This window comes from Cyrtonyx montezumae, unplaced genomic scaffold (genome assembly GCF_038088225.1).
Source record: "Cyrtonyx montezumae isolate F1298 unplaced genomic scaffold, pur_monq_1.0 scaffold_37, whole genome shotgun sequence".
Classification (NCBI taxonomy): Eukaryota; Metazoa; Chordata; class Aves; order Galliformes; family Odontophoridae; genus Cyrtonyx; species Cyrtonyx montezumae.
This window is the reverse complement of record NW_027072042.1, coordinates 652,125-672,947: the sequence shown is the minus strand read 5'-3', so window position 1 is coordinate 672,947 and position 20,823 is coordinate 652,125. Positions and strand designations below refer to the sequence as shown.

General features: G+C 50.5%; 1 protein-coding gene across 2 annotated transcripts in view; it reads right to left on the bottom strand.

Annotated features, from left to right (window-relative positions):
• Positions 1–655: 655 nt before the first annotated feature.
• Positions 656–20,823, bottom strand: part of FAM168A (family with sequence similarity 168 member A) — a 147,395-nt gene continuing 127,227 nt past the window's right edge. The window contains exons 4-9 of one of the 2 annotated variants that reach the window (XM_065745790.1): positions 19,951–20,031; positions 10,178–10,303; positions 6,974–7,116; positions 4,344–4,518; positions 3,311–3,441; positions 656–2,905 (exon numbers count right to left, since the gene is read on the bottom strand). In XM_065745790.1, coding sequence (XP_065601862.1) covers positions 3,329–3,441; positions 4,344–4,518; positions 6,974–7,116; positions 10,178–10,303; positions 19,951–20,031 — 638 coding nt within the window. In that variant the 3' untranslated portion in view covers positions 656–2,905; positions 3,311–3,328. The remainder of the gene's footprint in view (positions 2,906–3,310; positions 3,442–4,343; positions 4,519–6,973; positions 7,117–10,177; positions 10,304–19,950; positions 20,032–20,823) is intronic. The other variant, XM_065745791.1, reaches the window with a different exon arrangement.

Genomic DNA, 20,823 nt, shown 5'->3' with positions numbered 1-20,823 from the left:
GGGTGCCTTTATCTCACCATGGGGAATGTCAACAGAGAAAGAGGCAGCGCCTTCAGGACCAAACCTTGCCCAAAGCACTGAGCCAAGCTTCAACCCTCCCCACAATTCCACAGCTCCATCCCTCCCAGATTGCCCTGAAGCTGCCAGAGGTCAATGAAAATCCTTCAACACCTCAGATGGAAATCCCACACTACACCTTGCCATCACGAAACGAGATGAGTTGGGGTTGGAGAACTCTATCCCATGATGGGAAGTGGATGGAGCAGCTCAGGGCATAACCATTTCCTACTCACCCTTTGCTCCTACACTCACACCATGGGTTGACTTCCCAACCTGCATCTTCCCAAACAATTTCCATTGGGGAAACCACCCTGAAAGGCACTCGGATGTCTCCCCACATGGCTTCCCAATCCCACACAAGGCTGCCCAAGCCCCAGGAAGGGCTCACCACAGCAAGGTTCACCTCCTCACACTGTGACGGCACCACTGGGTATTTCTACCCAAGCACAATGGCCCTCATCAGGTCTCTTTAGTGGCAACAGATGGAAACGTTTTCCCTTTTCCCTTTTGCTTTGTAGCCTTGGCCTGTTTTGATGAAAGACAGGTCTTTTTTAGACCAAGCCTGAAATACAGAGCTGTGATTAGAAGGAATTTAGGAGGAGACTGTGTCCATCTGAGGGCTCCTCTGTGCACTGAATGGATTTCACCCCCACATTTAGCGTTCCCTATCCTTTCAGCAGCACACCCCGCATCTTCCTGGCCAAGGCTGAGAATTCACACAGCTCCTCCCAGTGCAGTGATGGGTGGGCAACCCTAGGGCAGTGTTGGGACTCATCGTGGTGCTGGTGATTCGCTAACAACTTTCCTCCATCCCAACACGTTCCAGCACCGACAGACAGCTCCTGAGACACAGGCATTCCAACACCAAGCCAACAGTATTGTGAGAACCAAAAAAAAAAAGAGAAAAAGGTATTTGAGAGCTCTTCGGTTCCTGTGATTTATTAGAACGGTGGGGTGGTTGGTTATTTTTTTTTGCCCAAGTTTAATTGCGGCGTGCTAAAGAGGACAACGCGGTTTCCCTACTTCCAAACGTCCCCCTTCCCTTTAAGTGCTGACCCTACAGAGGTGGGGAGGCTTTGCCAAAGCTAAATGAGGGCAACACTGTGATTAATTACATTTTATTGTTTCTTAACATTTTTTTTTCTTTTTTTGTTCTTTTTTTTTTTTTCCATTTTATACAAAATGAAAGTGCAACACGACATACTACGTGGTGGAAACCCTCATGACCTCTTCCACCCACAGCGCTGGCATTCAGGCTTCACCACTTTGTGTCCTTTCTGTCCTTGGACCAAGGGCAAGTGGAGCTTGCCTGGGTTTCCATTAAGAGCAGAAGAAGCAACCAAATGGCCTCCACTGACCTGACAACCAGTGGCCCTCAGTCCTCTGGGGTCCCTATGAAGGTTTCTCCCCCTATGGACTGATTCCCATCAAGAAGGATCCAATTCCTTGCAAGGCTCTGGATGATTCCTTGGGACCAACACAGAGCCACAAGGATGGATGGATGGATGTGTGGATGGATGGATGGATGGATGGATGGATGGATGGATGGATGGATGGATGGATGGATGGATGGATGGAGCTACTTTGGCACGTGGAGGGAAAACCAACAAAAAGCAAAATGATGACAAAGAAAAACTTTTGTTTCTACACTGGGTTTAAGGGTAAGAACTGGAAAATAGCTCCAGCTGCCTGCAAGTGCTGTTTTGTTTGACTGGGACATCCCAGAGGACCCAGGAACGGCCTCGTGTTGCCTCCAGACCCAGAAGATGTCTTTATTGCTATTGCTGCTCCTTACTCCTACATCTCCCAGCCCAAGCAGCTGTCTCCACAGTGCCAGGATTTGGTCTTGGCTCAATGTTTGTTGACCCCAATCCAAAGAACTCACAGAACAGGGGCACCTTGACCTTCATGAAGGTTCCTCTCCATCCAACCTCCTTTCCCAAATCCCCAGGCTCCATAGAGCCTCTCCATCCTGGAAATCTCCCACCTCCCACCTGCAGCATCCCTGCACACCTCTACCCACAAACAGCGGCCAGGAAAGAGCTGCCCATGCCAGGAATGTGGCCAGCACAGTGCACCTCACCTTCCCAAAGGCGTCACTGCTGCTCTCTTCCCCTTGCACCAAGTGCCTAAACCCAGTTCTGAAAAGCAGACCTGATGGCAAACAGTCCTCCTGCTTCCTCAAACAAGCGTCACATCGCTAATTATACTCTCCTACTCCTACAAAAGAAGGGATGAGTTCAGCATTTCACTGCAGATAATGCATTATAATCTATCACGACAGCTATCTGGAAGACACCCATTTTCCTGTAATACGTCACGGAAGATTAAATAATTTATATTATCCAACTAAAAATACCCAAACCAAATTGGAAATAAGCCTGCCTACCAGCGCTGTGCTTTTCACATAGTACCCTGAACATCAACCACTCTTACTAGTCAAAGAAAGCCTAGGCTCTTGTCAACGACGACGACAACAGAAATAAAAGGATGAGAAGAACCCAAACGAACAAGAAGTGGGGATCTTTTGCACCACTCGACTGGGCAATGCTGAAAAGTGAATATTCTGAGCTGTAAAATGACAGGACCGAAGAGAGAACTCTACTATTGCTCAGTGTCAGTACGTGTTACACGATTGATGTGGGTCGGGGTAGAGGGAGGAGAGAGGGAAAATAAAGAGGCAGAAGATTAGAAAAAGCAGCTTTTACAAAAACCACTAAAGAATGCATAAAGTGACCCTTGCACTTTTTTCTTTTGTTCTTGCAAACAGACGAGGTGCTGCAGTCCAGCGGCCGCAGCCCCGATGTAAGACTTGTGTAGTTGCATACAATGTTTGACTTCAGATCTGGAAGAGAGCAGACACGTTGCAGAGGGGTTAGGAGCACAGGCAGGGCTGTTTTTCTCCTCGTCCCGTGCACTCAGTGTGTGTGAAATGCAACACTTGCTCACGGCTAAGGCCTGGCAGTGGACCTCTAAGACCACCAAGCAAACCTCACCCCACCCCCACCACGCCCAAGGACTGTGTCCCCAAGCACCACATCCCCACAGTTCTGGGGACGGGGACCCCCACCACACCACGGGCAGCCTGTGCCAGTGCCCAATCACTCTTTGGAGAAGAAATTCTTCCCCATATCCATCCCAATATCCGCTTAGAGAAGCAACCTGCAGGAGGGACTGGTGCAACTGCATCCCATGGCACTGTCACCTCGTCCAGGAGGCAGAAGCAGGGGAGCTCTCCTGCAGCACTTACATGACTTGGCCAGTGGGTTTACCAGTGCGGCGGTACGTAGCTGTAGGTGGGGGTTCCTTGAGCCCGGTACGTTGGCACGGAAACTGGATGTGCTCCGATTGCGGTGTGTTGTGGGGTGGTCAACAAGGTTCCTGTAGTGACAGCGAGGAGAAATGCTTGGTGTGGAGCAATCGCAGCACAGGGAAAGGTGAGAAGGGGTTGCTAACCCAGCACCACAACCAGGAGGCTTTGGTGAACCCCAAGGAGCTGATCCCAGACAGCCCAGGGGGACGCCAGGAGTGTCCCCTCCTCTCTGAGCCATGACATGTTGGGGATTCTAGGTAAAAACATGCACGGTGTCTTCAGCAGACACAAAAAGGGAGAATACGGCCCCAAACATCTCTTGAAAACATTGCATTGCAACTTGAGGGCATCCTACATGCACTAATGATGTTTCCCACTTCTCAGTGCAAGCAACAGTAAATATCTCAGAGTGGTTCTAGCGAGGCACAGCCTACAATCCCTCCGTGCAACACGGAGTCAACACAGCCCCATTTCTCAGCTAACGCAGATGCAAATGGGTGAACAAAGCCTTTCTTTGCATAACTCAGTACACAATGCTCCAAATTGTTTTGTGAAGAACTGCCCGAGGAGAGAAACCTAAGCTCTGGGAAGGCCCCCAGCCTTGCTCAGTGCCTGTATCCTTGCTTGGTGTGTCATCAGTTAATCACGTTTTAGCATGCACACAACACACGGGATTGGAGAGCGATGCGTAAACCCAAGTTAATGCTCGTTCCATTCAGTAGGACCGTAAGTATCTTAGCAAAGAGAGTAGAAATGCAACTGTGTCTGGAAAAGGGCAAGCTTGATGGTTCCTTTATTTGTGGTACAAAGTGCAAGAGCGTCTCCCCCTAGGCCGCAACAAATGGAAGACCTCCATGACCCTACAGCCGCAAGCGCTATCAGCGTCAGGTGCACGCGTGGGGTTGCTTGGGTCGGTCCCATCCAAGAGATGAACCTATAGGACCTCTGGGGCCACGGAGGAGCCTCTTACCTGCAGACATGGCCATGGTGGTGCCAGCGACCATCCCCATGGCCACGCCGTTGGTCCGGGGTGCGGCGACGGGGGCCGGGTAGATGGCCGACGGGATGCTGTTGGGCTGAACCACAGTGGTGTGATGGATAACGTGAGGCTGTGCCGCGTACACTGGCTGGGTGTAATAAGCTCCCTGTTTGAGAAAGGCTTTGTCATCCCACAGAAAACCCACGTCCCACGCAGTATGACGACACCTATCGGCACACACAGGGCTGGTCCCAGTGCATGGGGCACCAGGAGCTCCAGCACTGCATGGAACAAAAAAGGGGTGGCCAGCAGGGAGGGAGAGGGGATTGTCCCCCTCTTCTCAGCTCTCATGAGGCCCCATCTGGAGTACTGCATCCAGGCCCGGGGTCCCCAGAACAAGGAAGATTCAGAGCTCTTGGAATAAACCCAAAGGAGGGCTACTGAGATGAGCAGAGGGACAGAGCACCTCTACTATGAGGAACGGTGGAGGGAACCAGGCTTGTTGAGCTTGGAGAAGGCTCCAGGGAGACCTCATTGTGGCCTTCCAGGACTTGAAGGGAGTAAAGCATATCAACAGGAGGGGGAACAACTGCTGACACAGGTTGATGGTGACAGGACAAGAGGGAATGGTTTTAAACAGAGAGATTGAGGTTGGATGTGAAGAGGAAGTTTCCCACTCAGAGGACGGTGATGCACTGGAACAGGTTGCCCAGAGGGGCTGTGGATGCTCCATCCCTGGAGGGGCCCAGAGGGGCAAGGCTGGATGTGGCTCTGGGCAGCCTGCTCTGGTGGGTGGTGACCCTCTCTACAGCAGGGGATTGAAACTCAATGATCTCTGAGGTCCTTTTCAACCCAGGCTGTTCTATGATTCTATGATCCTATGACCATGGGAGAGAAACCCACAGTCCAAACACATTTTTCCTGTTCTCTTCAAGTTCTTCCAGCCTCCATCCCTTTCCAAGCTCCTCTCAGGACAATTTTAACCAGCAGGATTTATTTTTTCCTGCAATGGGAATGGGGCTGGCACCATGGGCAGGGGGCATGGTGGCGATGGGTGAGCGGTTGCACTTGATGGACTTAGTGGTCTTTCCCAACCTTAACAATCCCATGTTTCCATGAAGCATGCTGCACAGTTTAGTGGGATGAAACAGGGCCAGGTCCAAAAATACAATGGCTGCTGGCATGCAACGTGAGCAAGAAATGGGAGAAAAGGAGGAACTGTGGCCCTGTCTGATCCCGAAGGCCTGGCCTCAGTGTGGGAAGTGGGCAGACAAAAGGGAGCACCGTCTCCTCGAGTTTCCAAAAGGAGACAGAGGGGCTCTGAAACCTGGGCTGCTGAGACCCGAGGGATTTGGAAACAAGGGGGAAAAAACGGGTGGGAAGAAAAGAAAGGAGCCAACAGAGAAAGCCCCACGTCCCATGTAACGGCGATCCCGAAACGTGAGCAGCGCGGTGCTGCGAGAACAGGGAAGGTCGGAAGGATCAGAGGGCTGAGAATAATGAGGGGAGATTTTATTGCAGTTCAGGACAGGCATGGGAGAAGCCCTAAAGGTATGGATGAAGGGGGGGGAAGGAGAAACAGATGAACTATCAGATTAATTCTTCCTTTCAGGCTGATAGGGCAGATTGTAGATGCAGGAAGGCATTACCTTGGGAAAGAACGTGCTGAGAGAATTGAGGAAGGGGACAGAAATCAGCCTGAAACCCTTCTGGTAGAGCAGAGCACAGAGCAGCTGATGCTCTTCCTGGGATGCAGCTGCATGCCCGGTTCAGGGACAGGACAGGACACAACCCTCTGTGGACAGACACTGGCTGGGCTGGATGACCTTGGAGGTCTTTTCCAGCTTTGGTGACTCTATGACTCTGTGATTCAGCCTTCCCCTGCCTGTGCTCATCTCAGCAGGCAGCACCTTCCTTGCAAAGTGCCCGAGCTTGACACCAGGCTCCATTTGCTCCAGCACGTCAGGGATCATCCTGCAGGGTTAAGTCCCTGCGGTAGCAAAGAGCTGCCTGGGGCCTGGTGACAAAGCTGCCTCCAGCTTTTGTGCCAGGTGAACAGGGAGCATGCCAGGAACCAGCAGAGTGCACCCGAGCACACAGCTGACTCCGACCGCTTCCCCTGTGCTCAGCTAATGGAAGGCAAGTGGACAAAATGGGGCAGAGGAGATGCTCCAGCCTCAGTCTGGCCTGAAGAAACCAGGTCATGGCTGCAGGAGAAGTCCTGTTTGTGACTGAAGTGGAAGGAAAAAAGCCAGGAAAGCTGCAGGGCTGAACTGCTGCAAGGAGCTCGTGATCTCCTTGGGGGAAGGAGCAGCAAGGAGGTTTTCAGAGGACACCTGTCCAACGTGGGGTCTTGGCTCCGGTGTATGGCTGGAGGCAGTGGCAATGCTGGAGTGGGAAAGATGGCACTGGGAGCCTAGCCAGGTGCTCAGGGATACGAATTTGGGCCATGCAGGTGAAGGTGACACAGGGGACTGTGCCACGGGGAGCAGGGTGGGGACCCCAGGCTCATGTATGGCATGGACGCCTGAACCCCAGCATCCAGGTGTGGGATTTTGGGGAGGAACGGACCCAAAGAGAGATGTCAGGTGGTGGTGGAAGATGCAGAGCGAGGCACGTACCTGGGTGTACAGGTTCTGCTGTGGGTAGGCACTTCTGATGGGGTACATAGCAGTTTGGTATGGATTTGGAGACGGAGAGTAGGGAGGGGGTGCGTTGTTGCTCTGGGTCGGTGGGACCTTGTAGGGAGTCCCCGCAGTGTACCCTGGTGAAGAAAGACAGAAGCAGATGGAGTGAGAGGGGGGGGTTACAGCTGGTGTGACAGCCTCAGGGCTAACAGCTCTGGCCCCAGGTCCTGCTGCCCCCTGGGGCTCGGCTGGGAGAGATGCTGTCGGCAGGAGGGATGCAGCCAGAGCATCACTCAGAGCAGAGGGGATGGACCATGGCACAGCAGAGAGATTTATCTGGGGGGTGGGTGGGGTTACACAGCCTTGCAGCTGGGAGAAGCTGCCACGGGCAGCATCAACATCACAAACATCCCATCCCCGTGCTCACAAACCATGGCAACCACGGCTACCCAGTGCAGGACCCTTCCTCTGGCTCAGCCGTGGCTCCTCCTTCTGCAAGATAGGGCATCCAGCCCCACATCCACTGCCTGGAGGTGTTCAGGTGTCTGCAGCATCCTGAGGGCTGGATAAGGCTGTCCTTGCCCAGAAAAGGCTGCAATCCATCTCCCACCTTGCTGCCCACACGAGGCTGATGAGCACCGACGTCTCAGCATGAAAAAAGCAAGGCATGGCTCCCATGAGGCTGCAGGATCAGACCCACCTGTGTGCCTCCACAGCTCAAGTTCCTGAAATTAAGTTTCTTCCCCTCTCTCCTCCCCAAGTTTTTGTCCTCCCACCTTTCCTGCAGTGGGTAAAAGAACTTCACTGCTGCAGGACCTTGCTTCATAGAGCAGAACTGCTGTCACGTCCCCCAAAAAGCAGCAAGAGGAGGGGAAGGGCTCTCCTTCCACTTAATCACCACCAAAAGAGTCCGTGCGCCTACAAAGGTCCCCTCGTGTTAGCAGATGCTCCTCCAACACCTTTGTACCTGCAGGCTCTGTGTGTTGGTGACAAGAGCAGCAAGTCTGCACTGCAGCCATCAGGAAAAGCCATCAGCTCTAAGGAGAGCATTTGGCAGGAGCTGAGCTGATGAACTAAAGCAACGGAGCTGTTCCAAAATGAGGAAATCTGTCCCAAACGAAGGACCCCACGATCCTATCAGCTGAGCTGGTACCTGCTGACTGTGGGTGGAGAGAGGAGATCCCACAGGGTTCTCTGTTTTTTGTGTTTCTGTTCCAGGTGAGAGCCCTCTCCATGGCTCCAATTCCTATGTGCACATCTGGACCACTAAAGAAAAGGGCAGACTTGGGGACGTGGTCAGTGGGGATGGGTTGGCTTGGGGTTGGACTTGGGGCTCTCGGTGGTCTCTTTTAACCTCAGTGACTCTACATTCTATGACTCTGCTCCTAGATGCTCAGTGTATCTGAGGTCACTCTCGTGGTGAAGGATCAGAAGCGACTCACTCCACTGGTGCCATACAGGGAGCAGATCCCAAGGGTGGGAAAACATCAACTAACAAAACCGAGGGTGACATCGGTCCCGTGCCATCAGCCATCCTCTGCCAGGGGACATTCAGGTTGAATGTTAGGAAAGATTTCTTCTCTGAAAGAGTGCTCGGGGGCTGGCACAGCTGCCCAGGGAGTGGGGGAGTCACCGTCCCTGGGGCTCTTCCAGAACCATGGGGATGTGGCACTGAGGGCCGTGGTTTAGTGGGGTTTTATTGGTGGAAGGTGGATGGTTGGATCTCAGAGGTCTTTCCCAACCTTGGTTCTACGATTCTTCAGTGCTAAACTGGGGGAAAGTCCTCACGAATCCTTAAAGCTGGACCTTGCTGCAGTTTCCCCATTGCTGAATCACAGACAACTTAACTGCTGTATTAGAAAAGGTGTATAGCACAAGAGCCCAGGTAGATGCAACCTTCCACATTAATAAAGATGGGGGGGGGGGGGGGGAAGAAGAGGGGGAAAGTGAGCAATCTGCACGGGTTTGTGGGTAGAAGTGGCTTGTAGCCAAATTTTAATGTGCTCCTCTCGGAAACGCCATGTCTGACAGCTAATTTTAAAGCCTAATTATGACATCTAATGCCTTAGAAGGATGAGGAGCTCACCCGGCTCGTGCCACAGTTCTGCAGCGGGCTGGGGTCTTCATAAAAAGAACAGTGAGCACAGCAGCTCCAGCTTCTATTACAATTGCTGATTAAATCCCTCACGCCACCCAGGAAATCTCCACCCCACAGATCCCACAGTGCACAACTGCACTGAATTACAGGGTTTTTATCCTAAGGGTGATGGGGAGCAGGGGGAGGAGAGAATGAAAGCTCTGTGCGGTGGTTTCTGTTGTTTCTGCAATGCAGAGCAAGTCACCCACATCAAAATGGACCTAAAACCCTTCTGGGGTTTATGCAGGAGAATGGGGTGGTACACAACAACACCATCCAGAGGGGAAGATGGTGGCACAAGGCTGCTGCCCCACAGCCTGGAAGCTACAGAATGCTGGGGTGGGCTTTTCAGTCTAAAGGAGAGGAGCTTGGGGGAGACATTATGGCTCTACAGCTCCTGAAAGGAGGTTGTGCTGGGGGGAGGTCAGCCTCTGCTCCCAGGTAACACTGACAGAGGAGCTGGAAGGCCACAATGAGCTGTAGGACCCCATTTCCCCATCCCCTTCCCACTCGTGGCTCTATGTCCTTACCCCTTTGCTTGCCCAACCCTTTCATCATTGCCACCAAGGCTCCTCACCATCTCCTTCATCCCACTCTTTGCTTCCAAATCCTTTCCTACCATGGTCTCTGCAGGCTCAGCTCTTGTCCCCCTTGATTTTAAGGGAGGAATCTCAAGTGCAGCAGCACAGTAGGGAGGAAAATCACATCCAGGCATGGATTAAACTGCAAGGGAACACTGCTACCTGATACCTAAGTTTCTACCAGTTACATACTGAGATTTTTCCAAAAACTCACCATTGGGCCACTGAAATTAGGACACAGAGCCCACGTCCCATGTTGGGGTTACAGCCCCCACTGCCCAGAATGACAGGGACACCCCTTTTCCAAAAGAAAGTCTTCCCAACACCCAAGCTGACTCCTGGTATGGGAGCAGACACCCTGTGATGGGTACTGCATCCACGTGGGATGCTCTGCAGCCTTGCAGAGCATCACTTAACATCAGAACTAACCACTCCAGCACAAAACAACTGAGAAAAACCCATAAGAAAAGGTTTATTTACTGAATGCTGCAGAAGAAGCCTGGTAGGTTCTGTTCTCGGTCCCAGTGTCCACTGGGAGGTGGAAGGTGCCCTCTGTGGCACAGGAGGAGGAGGTCTGTGGCCAGGCTTGCTTCATCAGGAGTGTAGCTTGAGTGAGAAAGAAGAGAAACATCAGAGAAAGGAAGACACAGCCACCCACATTCATGGCCCACTGGAACCGCTTTGCTGCCCTCCTCCTTCCTTTTCCCCTCTTATAAGAACAAGAACATGTAGGAATTTCAGTGGGATGGTTTGTGCAGCACGTCATAGTGAACTCATCACCCACCTGATAAAACTCATCACCTCCTCCATAAAACCCATAACCTCCACAATATAACCCAACACCTCTTCCATAAAAGACATCACCTCCTCCTCTAAACCCATCACCTCCACCTTAAAACCCATCAACTCTTCCATATAACCCAACAACTATTTCATATAACCCAACACTTCTTCCATAAAACCCATCATCTCCCACCTAATCCCCATAGAAGTGACAGCTCTCCTGAGCATGAGTGGCTTTGAGGACATCCCTGGGCACATCCCTGGGGACTTATGGCCTTTCAGAGCAGCAGCTTAGTGCTTTGATGCAATAGACACATACTAAATTGTGACTTCCAGCCAACAGGTCTGTCTTAGAGAGAGATTTGCAGCCTATGTGCACGAGAAGCACTGAAACAAGGCAAGGCAAGCTACAACACAAGGCAGGGATGGATGGGTCCCTGTGCACAGGGATGAGGAACAGCTGTCCCTTGTGTTTCCCACCTGGAAAACCCAATGAGAGGGGTGCAAGGCACTTTATTTGCATTCTGGCCCCATGTGGTGGGTACTGCTGCTGGGAGCATCCCATCCTATCAATGGGGTCTTTGGAAACTCTGGAAGGACAGCTGGTAGGAACATGGTTTGGGGTAGTTCCTGGGATGTTCTATGACTCTGTGATGCATCACATTTACACTCTCTGGAGCACACCTATGGAGAAAGCCGAGCCCTAACAGAGCCACTGCCTCTGGAAAAGGCTTAGCAGGTGTTTTTCTGTCCATTTTTCTCCTGAAACCATACAGCAGTCCTAATTTTCTGTTCCAGACCGTGGCACTGGCTCTCCTTGTCAGGTGTGAGGTGTTGAAATCCCACTCCTCAGCACCCTTTGGGAGGCTCAGCCTTTGTTGGGGCCCCAGGCTTGTTCAGTTCTTACAGCTCACCTACATGATGAGCTGAGAAGAAAGAAGCTGTGGGTTTCCTACGTCCCTCAGCACGTGTTTAGCACATCTAGCTCATAGGGAAGCAAACCAAGTGAGGGTTGATCAGCTGAGAAGCTGATGAGGATAAAGAAGGTAAAATGATGCAACTGGAATTGAAGAAAATCTATGATTTACGTCTTCCTCAGGGGTATTTTGTTTGTGAACTGAGCAGCCAGGCTCTCTGCACCAAATTACTCAGCTTCCCATGGCCTCCAGAGGCACAGCACTATGCCAGCTCTGCCCTACTGAGTGCACACAGCAGAGGGGATGAAGCTTGAGGGAATGATCCTGCTTGGTCTCATGGACTGACGTGGGCACGGTGCGATGGGTCCGTGCTTGGACTGGATGACCTTCGTGGTCTCATCCAACCTCAATGATTCTACGGCCAACAATTCCTAACATTCAAAATCAGATTCACTATCACCACCTGACTGCACATCCAAGTCTGATGAGAGCATTCATTTAGGTGGTCTGAGAGCCCCTCCTCAGCCATTTCCACTCTCCACGTTGGATTCACCAAACAGTCATGGCAATCTGGGGCTGAGCTGGCCAGGAGCTGGCAGCTTGATGCCCCTCACAGTGAATCACCAATCCACGGAGAACCCACCACTTAAAACTGCACAAAAGGTGAACTGGGGAGGCACCCAGGAACAGTAACATCTCCTGTGAACATCTCCCACAGAGCTCTCAATCCAGCCACGACTACCTAGCATCTCTGCAGGTCTACCTCCTCCCAGCATCTTCTGGATTCGTTTTAGGCTCTCGTCAACACTGTTCATTGAGAGACTAAGAGCTTTTGTTTGTTATCTGTTGAGTGCCAGGTACATCAGCGCTGGAAACTGGGCAAGCACCCTGAGAGGTGAGGGCTGGGGTTGGCCTACACCCCTGTGAGTGGGACTGGGGGGTATTTGGGGCACATTTTTAAGAGAAAAACACAAACCAGACATGCCTGAAGGAAATTCTGTGCACTAACAGTGTACAGAATCACAGAGAAAGGACTGCAGTGTGTCTGCTTCTTGCCTATGTGCTGCAGAGCAACGCTTCCTGCAGGGAGGATGCGTGAGCACCAAGGGCTCTCAGCCCTCATCCTATGCCACAGCACAGCCCCACTGAGCCCCCACTTCCTCAGCTGCTGCTAGAAACATCCGTGCTGCTCCGCGTGGGCACCGCAGCGATGGACACGGAGCATTATTCTCTGCTGCATTATTAATGGGCACAGCGAAAGAGAAAAGTGCGTGCCCTACTTTCAGCAAAATGAGAAGCAGGCATCAATGAAGAGAGCTGAAACAAGGAGAGCAAGTCGGCAAGGCAGCCTGCCTAGGAGGGAACCAGCTTAATGGAGACATACATTATTGGTTTGGTTGTTTTTTTTTCTTTAAAACTGTCATGCCTCAAGTCTCCACAGCACACAGTGATTGTAGGTGCACAGTTTGACGAGCTTGAAGGGAATTATTTTGGTATTACCCTCCTAAATAGCCAGGCTTTACAGAATTACACAATGACAGAATTGAGGGGGTCAGTAAACCCACCCTGTCAGTGTCCTGCTAGCAGGGCACACACCTCATTCAGCAGCACACCTGCATTTCCTCCAGTCCTCCTTTAAGACACACTTAAAGAAGCCTTTCTCATCAGGTTTAATTCCAGGTGGGCTTCAGCTTTCCTTGCGGGATCCCTGAAGACCCTGACAATATGCCTATATTCCTCCCAAGTGGCCAGATCCCTTCTTTGCATTCCCTAGGCTTCCTTCTTCCCTTCGAATGTTCCCATGAGCTCCTTGCTCATCCATGCAGATCTCCTGCCACTGATTTCATCCTCTTATGTATGTACTCATCTTGAACTCAGAAGAGGCCCTTGAGCAATCAAGAGCTGTTCCAGTCTCCTCTCCTTTCTCTGCTGGTGTTGGACCTGGAGGCACTGTGGGACTCCAGCCCTTCCCAAAATCTTCTCCAGGTCTCCATGTGCGGCACTCAGAAGTCAAGAGTGTAATGGCATGGAGTAAAGTAGAATGGAATGGAGTAGAATAGAGTAGAGTAGAGTAGAGTACAGTACAGTACAGTACAGTACAGTAGAATGGAGAGGAGTGGAGTGGAGTAGGGTAGAATGGAGTAGAGTAGAGTAGAGTAGAGTAGAGTAGAGTAGAGTAGAGTAGAGTAGAGTACAGAAGAATAGAATAGAGTACAGTAGAGTAGAATGGAGAGGAGTGGAGTGGAGTGGAGTAGAGTAGAGTAGAGTAGAGTAGAGTAGAGTGGAGTAGAGCAGAGTAGAATGGAGTGGAGAAGATCTGAGCAGAGTAGAGTAGAATGGAGTGAAATAGAGCAAAGAACACAGTAGATCTAAATCCTAAATCCAATGCTAAATCCTTTAATTCTTCAGGTGGATCCCAGTGTCTTGATGTGGCTTTCATGGGAACCATGAGGTCAGCAACAGGGACCAAGCACCACCAGCATCCAGCTTGGCATCAGGGACCATAACACGGGTACTTTTGGGACACTGAGGGCTAAAGCAGATGGCACTTAAGGAGCATTTGAAAAGTGCCCTTCGAAAATTACCACCACCAAATGTGCTTCATTTGGGGTGAGCTGCAATATGGGCAGGAGCAGAAAGCACTCCCCACGTTCCCAGGGCACTGGGTCTATGACTTCAGGTGGAAGCCAAACAAAACCTGTGAGATTTGGGCCACCTATCCAGAGACAGCTCATCCCAGGGACATCTCTAGAAGAACCAGAATAGGATTGCTGAGGTTGCACGGAACGGTTTTCTTCACGAGTGATGCTCTTTCAGCACTAACCCAGCAAACTCAGAAGCCACAAGCAGAGGATGCCCTCCCACCCCTCAAAATCTCTCTTCCAAACAGTGTCAAGGGGCACATTTCCATGGTAAACCTACAGAAAGAGTCTCAGATATCCAAGTAGATTAAACTTGGGATTCTGATGGCTGTTATACGTGTTCCTAAAGGATTTTGGCCTGCTCATACAGCCACCACCCAGGTCTGAATGGGTGCACCTTGCTGGTGGAGGGATGCACTCGGAAGCATCTCTGCAGAGGGGCTATGAAAGGCTCCATATCAAGAACTGCTTGAAAATGCTTTGCAAATTGAGTTGGATGCTTTCAGAATCGCAGATGCTGAAAAGAAAGCTGATCCTCTCTGATTCCAACGTGTCTGATGGACCGCATGAACCCCGACGGCGTGCTCATTTCTGTGGCTGAGTTATTTCCAGTCTCCTGGATGACAGCAGCTGATTCAGTGTGAGTAAATGCTCTTTGTACCGATACAGACGACTGGTTTTAACTCAGCCTCTGCACTGCAGCATCACCTGCACTCTGTTCCATTTAACACAGCTGAGAACGCTGCCCACTCCACAATGTACTGACCTATGGAGTGCTGATTTTGCATCAGTTTTCTCTGAAATGTTCTTGATTTTCTCCTTTAAGTCATTTTTCCATCTGTGGGTGAAACAGAGATGGATACTGGAAGGTGCTGAGCCTGTACGTGCTTTCCCAAGTTGTCTGCATGGCATTTTCAGGCTTCTACATTTCAGAAAGGTCTGAATCAGGACTTCAGCCTTCTCTCTGCCTCAAGAAATAAGGTTGGGAGATATGATCTTTGCCTGTGTGGTTGGACACAGTGCTCGTGCTCTGAGCAACACTCACCCTGTGCTGCTGATCCGTGTCCAAGAAAACATCCTATGGGACAAACCTCAAAATGTGGCAAAGCCCCTTCAACAGGGGGACGGGCTGCCCAGAGAGTGATGGGATCACCACCCCAGGAGGGGTTCTGGACTTGTGAACTGAGGGGCATGGTCAGTGGGCACGGTGGGGCAGAATCATGGAATGACAGAATAGCTTGGGTTGGAAGGGACCTTGAAGAGCATCCAGTTGCAACCCTGCGACTACGGGCAGGGACACCTCCCTCTAGCCCAGGTTGCTCACAGCCCCATCCAACCTGGGCAGTCTTCCATCCACTGACACCCCCAGATCCTTCTCCTCAGGGCTGTTCTCAAGCCATTCTCCACCCAACCTGTATCAGTGCTTGGGATGGATTGAGACTGGGGATCTTGGAGGTCTTTTCCAGCCTTAAGAAATCACTCTGTGATTCCCTGATGCTAAATTGTACTGATCTCAAGGTTGTCTATGGGGAGGAGAGACAGCCCATGCAGAGTTGGCTGGTTCTGACCTTCGCCGTTTCCTAGCTGATGCAATGCTTGGCCATGCTGTGTTCACGCATCGTTAGGCACTGGAAGATTTTTGTTCCCCTTGGAAAATGGCCTGACAGCTTTCTGGGCTTCGGGATCTTTCTATTCTCGTAAGGATGAGAAGTATTTTTAAGGATGATAAACAGAGAAATGAAATTCAAACGTTGAGAGAGCCGCCAATGTTCTCCTGGTGGAGTGTTAAGCTGTGTAACAAAGACATCCAGCAAGGGGCAACAAAAATGAGCAGAGAAAGAAAGTCTGCAGAGATTAGGAGTGCTCTGCAGACAGCAGAGATGGGAGGGGGACAAAGGGCTGAGTGGCACAAAGGAGACTGACCAGGGCTTTCACTTCCCCTTTCACACCATGCAAATTGAAGGTAACAGACCATTATTTGCACTGCTTAAAAATAAAATAAATCAGTAACCCAAGCCTTAATTAATCTACAGAACTGCCTGCTGCAAAGGATTGTGGCCATAAAATACAGCCAGAATCAAAGCAAGGGGGGGGCTGAGTGTCTTTAATGAAAGGGAGAACACCCACAGCCCGTGCTGCTGGCACAAAGGTAGGAGAAATCAAAGTCTCCATGGTTTTGTGCTTATGAAAGCCTTGGACTAACAAGGTTTGGGGCAGTTTCTTCCACAGCAAACAATGGCGAGGGAACTTCTGAAGGCTGATCCCATTTTCAGGGAGGAGAGCACCGCTCTGGCAGCAGGGGATGCTCAGGGAGCACACAGTCAGCTCTTCCTCTTTCCTCCTGGTCCCATTGAGGTGAGGAAGTCCCCACTGTCACCACCCTGTTCTCAAATGCCCATGACTTGGTGAACCTCCAGCACATCTCTCACCTCCTGGTCATCCCTGGGGACACGATGGCCTACAGGACACCTCCCTGTTGCCCCATTTATTCCCCATCTGATTGGTCACAGATACTTTACTATTTTCACTGTGGATGAGAGCAGATCATTTGCTCGAGAGGAGGTTCGTCCTTCAGTGCACCCCAGGACATTATTAAAACACATTTTCATATTGGGCAAGTCCCATTTCTCAGTCTATTCCTGCTATTTAGCAATAAACTATGCCAAAGAAAGCAATCCTATAAAGCATCATCTTTGATGTCTTCTTCCCTGAGGGCATCTTGTGGGGAGGAGGAGAGGAGAGGAGAGGAGAGGAGAGGAGAGGAGAGGAGAGGAGAGGAGAGGAGAGGAGAGGAGAGGAGAGGAGAGGAGAGGAGAGGAGAGGAGAGGAGAGGAGAGGAGAGGAGAGGAGAGGAGAGGAGAGGAGAGGAGAGGAGAGGAGAGGAGAGGAGAGGAGAGGAGAGGAGAGGAGAGGAGAGGAGAGGAGAGGAGAGGAGAGGAGAGGAGAGGAGAGGAGAGGAGAGGAGAGGAGAGGAGAGGAGAGGAGAGGAGAGGAGAGGAGAGGAGAGGAGAGGAGAGGAGAGGAGAGGAGAGGAGAGGAGAGGAGAGGAGAGGAGAGGAAGAAATATTTAGATGCTGTTCTAAGGGACATGGTTTAGTGGGGAAATAGTGGTATATTGACAGTTGGACTGGATGATCTTAGAGGTCTTTTCCAATCTTGGTGATTCAATGAGTCTACGATTCAAGTATCAAGTGAGAAGCAATCCACTCTGCTCTCTACATTTGTGTCTGTAACAACTAATATTTGAGGTTTGAGCAAACCTCTGGTGACAACAAAGCTCCCAGTTTGACTTCTCACTACTCAGTGCAGTCATCCTCTGTTTTTCCAGGTTTGTTTGGAAAGGTGAACACACTGCTTTTAGCCTGCCTGCTCTGCACATGCTACTGCTCTTCATGCACATGTTTTCACAGTCTCCAGGCCAACGTGTTTTATTTACATCTCATCCCGAGCACAGAGGATGCAATGCACCTCTGGCAGGACAGGCTCCCAAAACATATGTAGAATTTTATGCTGTAGAGCTCTTCTCACCTTGTCAGTGAAATGAGAAAGGGTTCAGCAGCGCTGCCATGAAGTCCTGCTCTGTGCTCATTCCCTCAGCACCCAGTCCTGATTCCAGAAACACTGCTCATGTCATAGCTCAGACACTGCAAAAGCTTTGGTTTGATCCCAGCTCATGGGATACGGTCAGCGGATGTGGTTGGAGTTGGACTTGAAGATCTTAGATGTCTTTTCCAACCTTTGTGATTCTGTGATTTCCTGAATGAGAGCCTAAGAGAAGCCTTCAGCTCCAAAAAGGATAACTTATATCAGCTTTGCACTCAAATATATGAGAATGTGAGTGGTGTATTCAGCAGGTTTAGCAGAGCAGTTCAGGTATCCCTCAATAAGCAGAGAACCTCATTAGCTTCTGCTGTAATTAAGATGAGGTTTAATGGGTCTTTAAAGGCTTGGAGGCCTCAAAGAACTCATCTAGCATCGTTTTCTCCCAACTGAGGTGTGGAATGCAGTACTGGCTCTACCACACTCTGGGAAGTGTGTGTGCTTCACAGAGATCTCCACCTTTAATGTACCGATTATTTTTGTGTTAAAAGGACCGTGGCATAAGGAAATTAGCCCCAGTTCCTAAACCATGTTGGTAAGCTTTTGATTAACCCAAATCCTCCAGGAGTTTTCATGGACAGATCTGCCAGGAGGTTGTGCAGATGTATGGGAAGGTCCTGTGAAGGTCCTTTCCAGCCTGAATCCTATGATTCTGTGCCACCCCTGGAGGCATTTCAGAGATTATTGAATCCCAGGCTGCTTTGGGTTGGAAAGGACCTTAAAGCCCACCCAACCTCATCCCTCCGTGGGCAGGGACACCAGGTGCCCACAGCCACATCCATGGCCTTGTCACCTCCAGGGATGGGCGCCCACAGCTCTGGGCAGCAGTGCTGGGGCCTTGCCACCCTCTGGGTGAAGAATTTCTACTTCACATTTGACCTACATCTCCCCTCTTTTGGTTTAAAACCATTCCCCTTTGTCCTGCTATTATCTGCCTGTGATGTGTGGACGTGGCACTGAGGGACTTGGCAGGTCAGGTTGGTGGTTGGACTCGATGAGTCAAACAGCAGTGAGAATCTGGACACCAAGCAAGAGAGAATAAATGGATTGGGATAGTCTGGGCAAATAAAGGCATGCAAACTGCACTTGTGATGGGGAAGAATAAGGCAAAGAGAGGGATGATGACTTTGTTAAAGTAGTGGACTGGGAATACTACTGTTGTATCAGCTTTCCAGAAGAATGGGGGAGATTATGTCAAGGTCAGGGATGGCATGGAGCTTGGCTCCAGTGAAGAAGCTGGGCTGACAGAGATGAACATGTTACCTGTCAGCATGGCCAGCAGAGGGACTGGAAAAGAAGGCTGCAAAAGGAGCACATATTCTGCAAAAGGAAGACCTCTTTTGTCAGCCACAATGGAAAAAAGCACAGAGCATGGTGGAACGGCTGGGATAGATAGATAGATGGATGGATGGATGGATGGATAGATAGATAGATAGATAGATAGATAGATAGATAGATAGATAGATAGATAGATAGATGGATGGATAGGTAGGTAGGTAGGTAGGTAGGTAGGGGGAGATCGGGTGGCGACACGTCTGGGTCATCGGGGCAAAGATGGGTCAGAATTTGTACCTATAAATGAGGTTTCCCAGAGACAGATGGGGAGTGGTGGAGAGGGGAACAAAGGATTGAGCTGAGCTGAGCTTTCATGGAAAGCTGGGAGGAGGAAGATGATCCATATGTCCCCACAGCACAGAATAGTACTGTTCAATTTGGGAAAGCCAGGGGAAAACAAGATGTCAGGAGAAGAGTGTGGCTGATAATACCTTCCAGTACCAATGTGGGACAGTACTTGAGCTTGGTGGATAGAACTACAGCTTTGGAAGAGCCAGATGAGGGCAATGTGAAGGGCAGGAGCTGCACAGAGGACAGCAGGACACCAGGACAGACTGGAGTCTGCCAGCACCACAGGAAAGAAGGGGAACGTGGCATGGGAGATAAAGACACTGAACAGGACACAGTTTCTGAAATGTCTCCATCTATTACATGAAAGGAGAGGATGATAAGCACGGGGAAGGGGAAAGAAATCTCAGAGAGATGACATGCAGTATTCTGGAAATACAAACAGGTACCACAGCGATGAGGGATGAGGAATTGCTGGGATTAGTACTGAGATCAAAGTCACAGCTCAGAAGCAATGGAGAAGTATTCCCAAAGTGCAGTGTGGAGTTAACAGTGCTGATAACAATCCTCTTCCTCAACAAGCACTTGCTGACAAGCACACCGAGTCGGGTTTGTGCACTGAGCAGTCATCACTACATCCTCCCACGTGCTCTACCACGTCCCGTCTGCATACACAAAGCGGTGTTACCTGGGGCATAGCCAGGGCTGCTGGTTGGATACATGTTTGGGTTGTAGGCTGGGGCAGCAGTGGGATATCCCGTTGGGTAACCTGCAATGAGAAAAAGGGAGAAATGAGGCTTTCAACAGCAGTGAGAGGACAGCGTCCATGGAAGGGAAGAACCCATCCACGTGAGCCAAGAGGACATCAGCATAGGTGGGAGGTGAATATTCTCAGTTGGCCAAGGCAAAGGAAGGACACTGAGTGTGCTCCACAGACTTACAGGCAACATCATCAACACTGAACCTTTATTCCCCTTGAAAGTGAGGACAGTGACCTGAACGTAGGACGTGGGCACATTCAATGTGCTCTAAAGTTACCAAGAAATTACATGCACTGAATGCAGATTTCAGCTGGGAGAAATCAGGAGGCACAGCTGTATTCTGAAGGTTTCCCTTGGCTGCCGGTGGCAGTAGTAGCTCGCTGTGTCACTTACCAAACACACACCACAAATTTAAGTTAGGCACTGCGGTTAGATAACCCTAAAGGGCATTAAATGAATAATTCCCAATGCTTCCACTCAGTGCTTCCATCAACCAGAGTCTTCCTAAAGGACAAAACACATGCCAGCCCTTGTATTCACCCATCACTGCACAGCTGCCATCCCAAGGAGGGACCCCGTAACTTGCCAAGCCACCTGGAAGGAGCACACAAGGCAGCTCAGACCATTTGAGACACCATGTAACACGTGAGGCTTTAATGGGCACTTTAGAAAGGGTTACAGAGCATCTTCAATTTCCATCATCTTCAGTCAGATCGGTCAGGGAGAGTTCAGGGGAAATCATCTAGGCTACGTGCAGGCTTGGCCAGCTGGAATCACACAAACCCAGAATGCAAAGTACC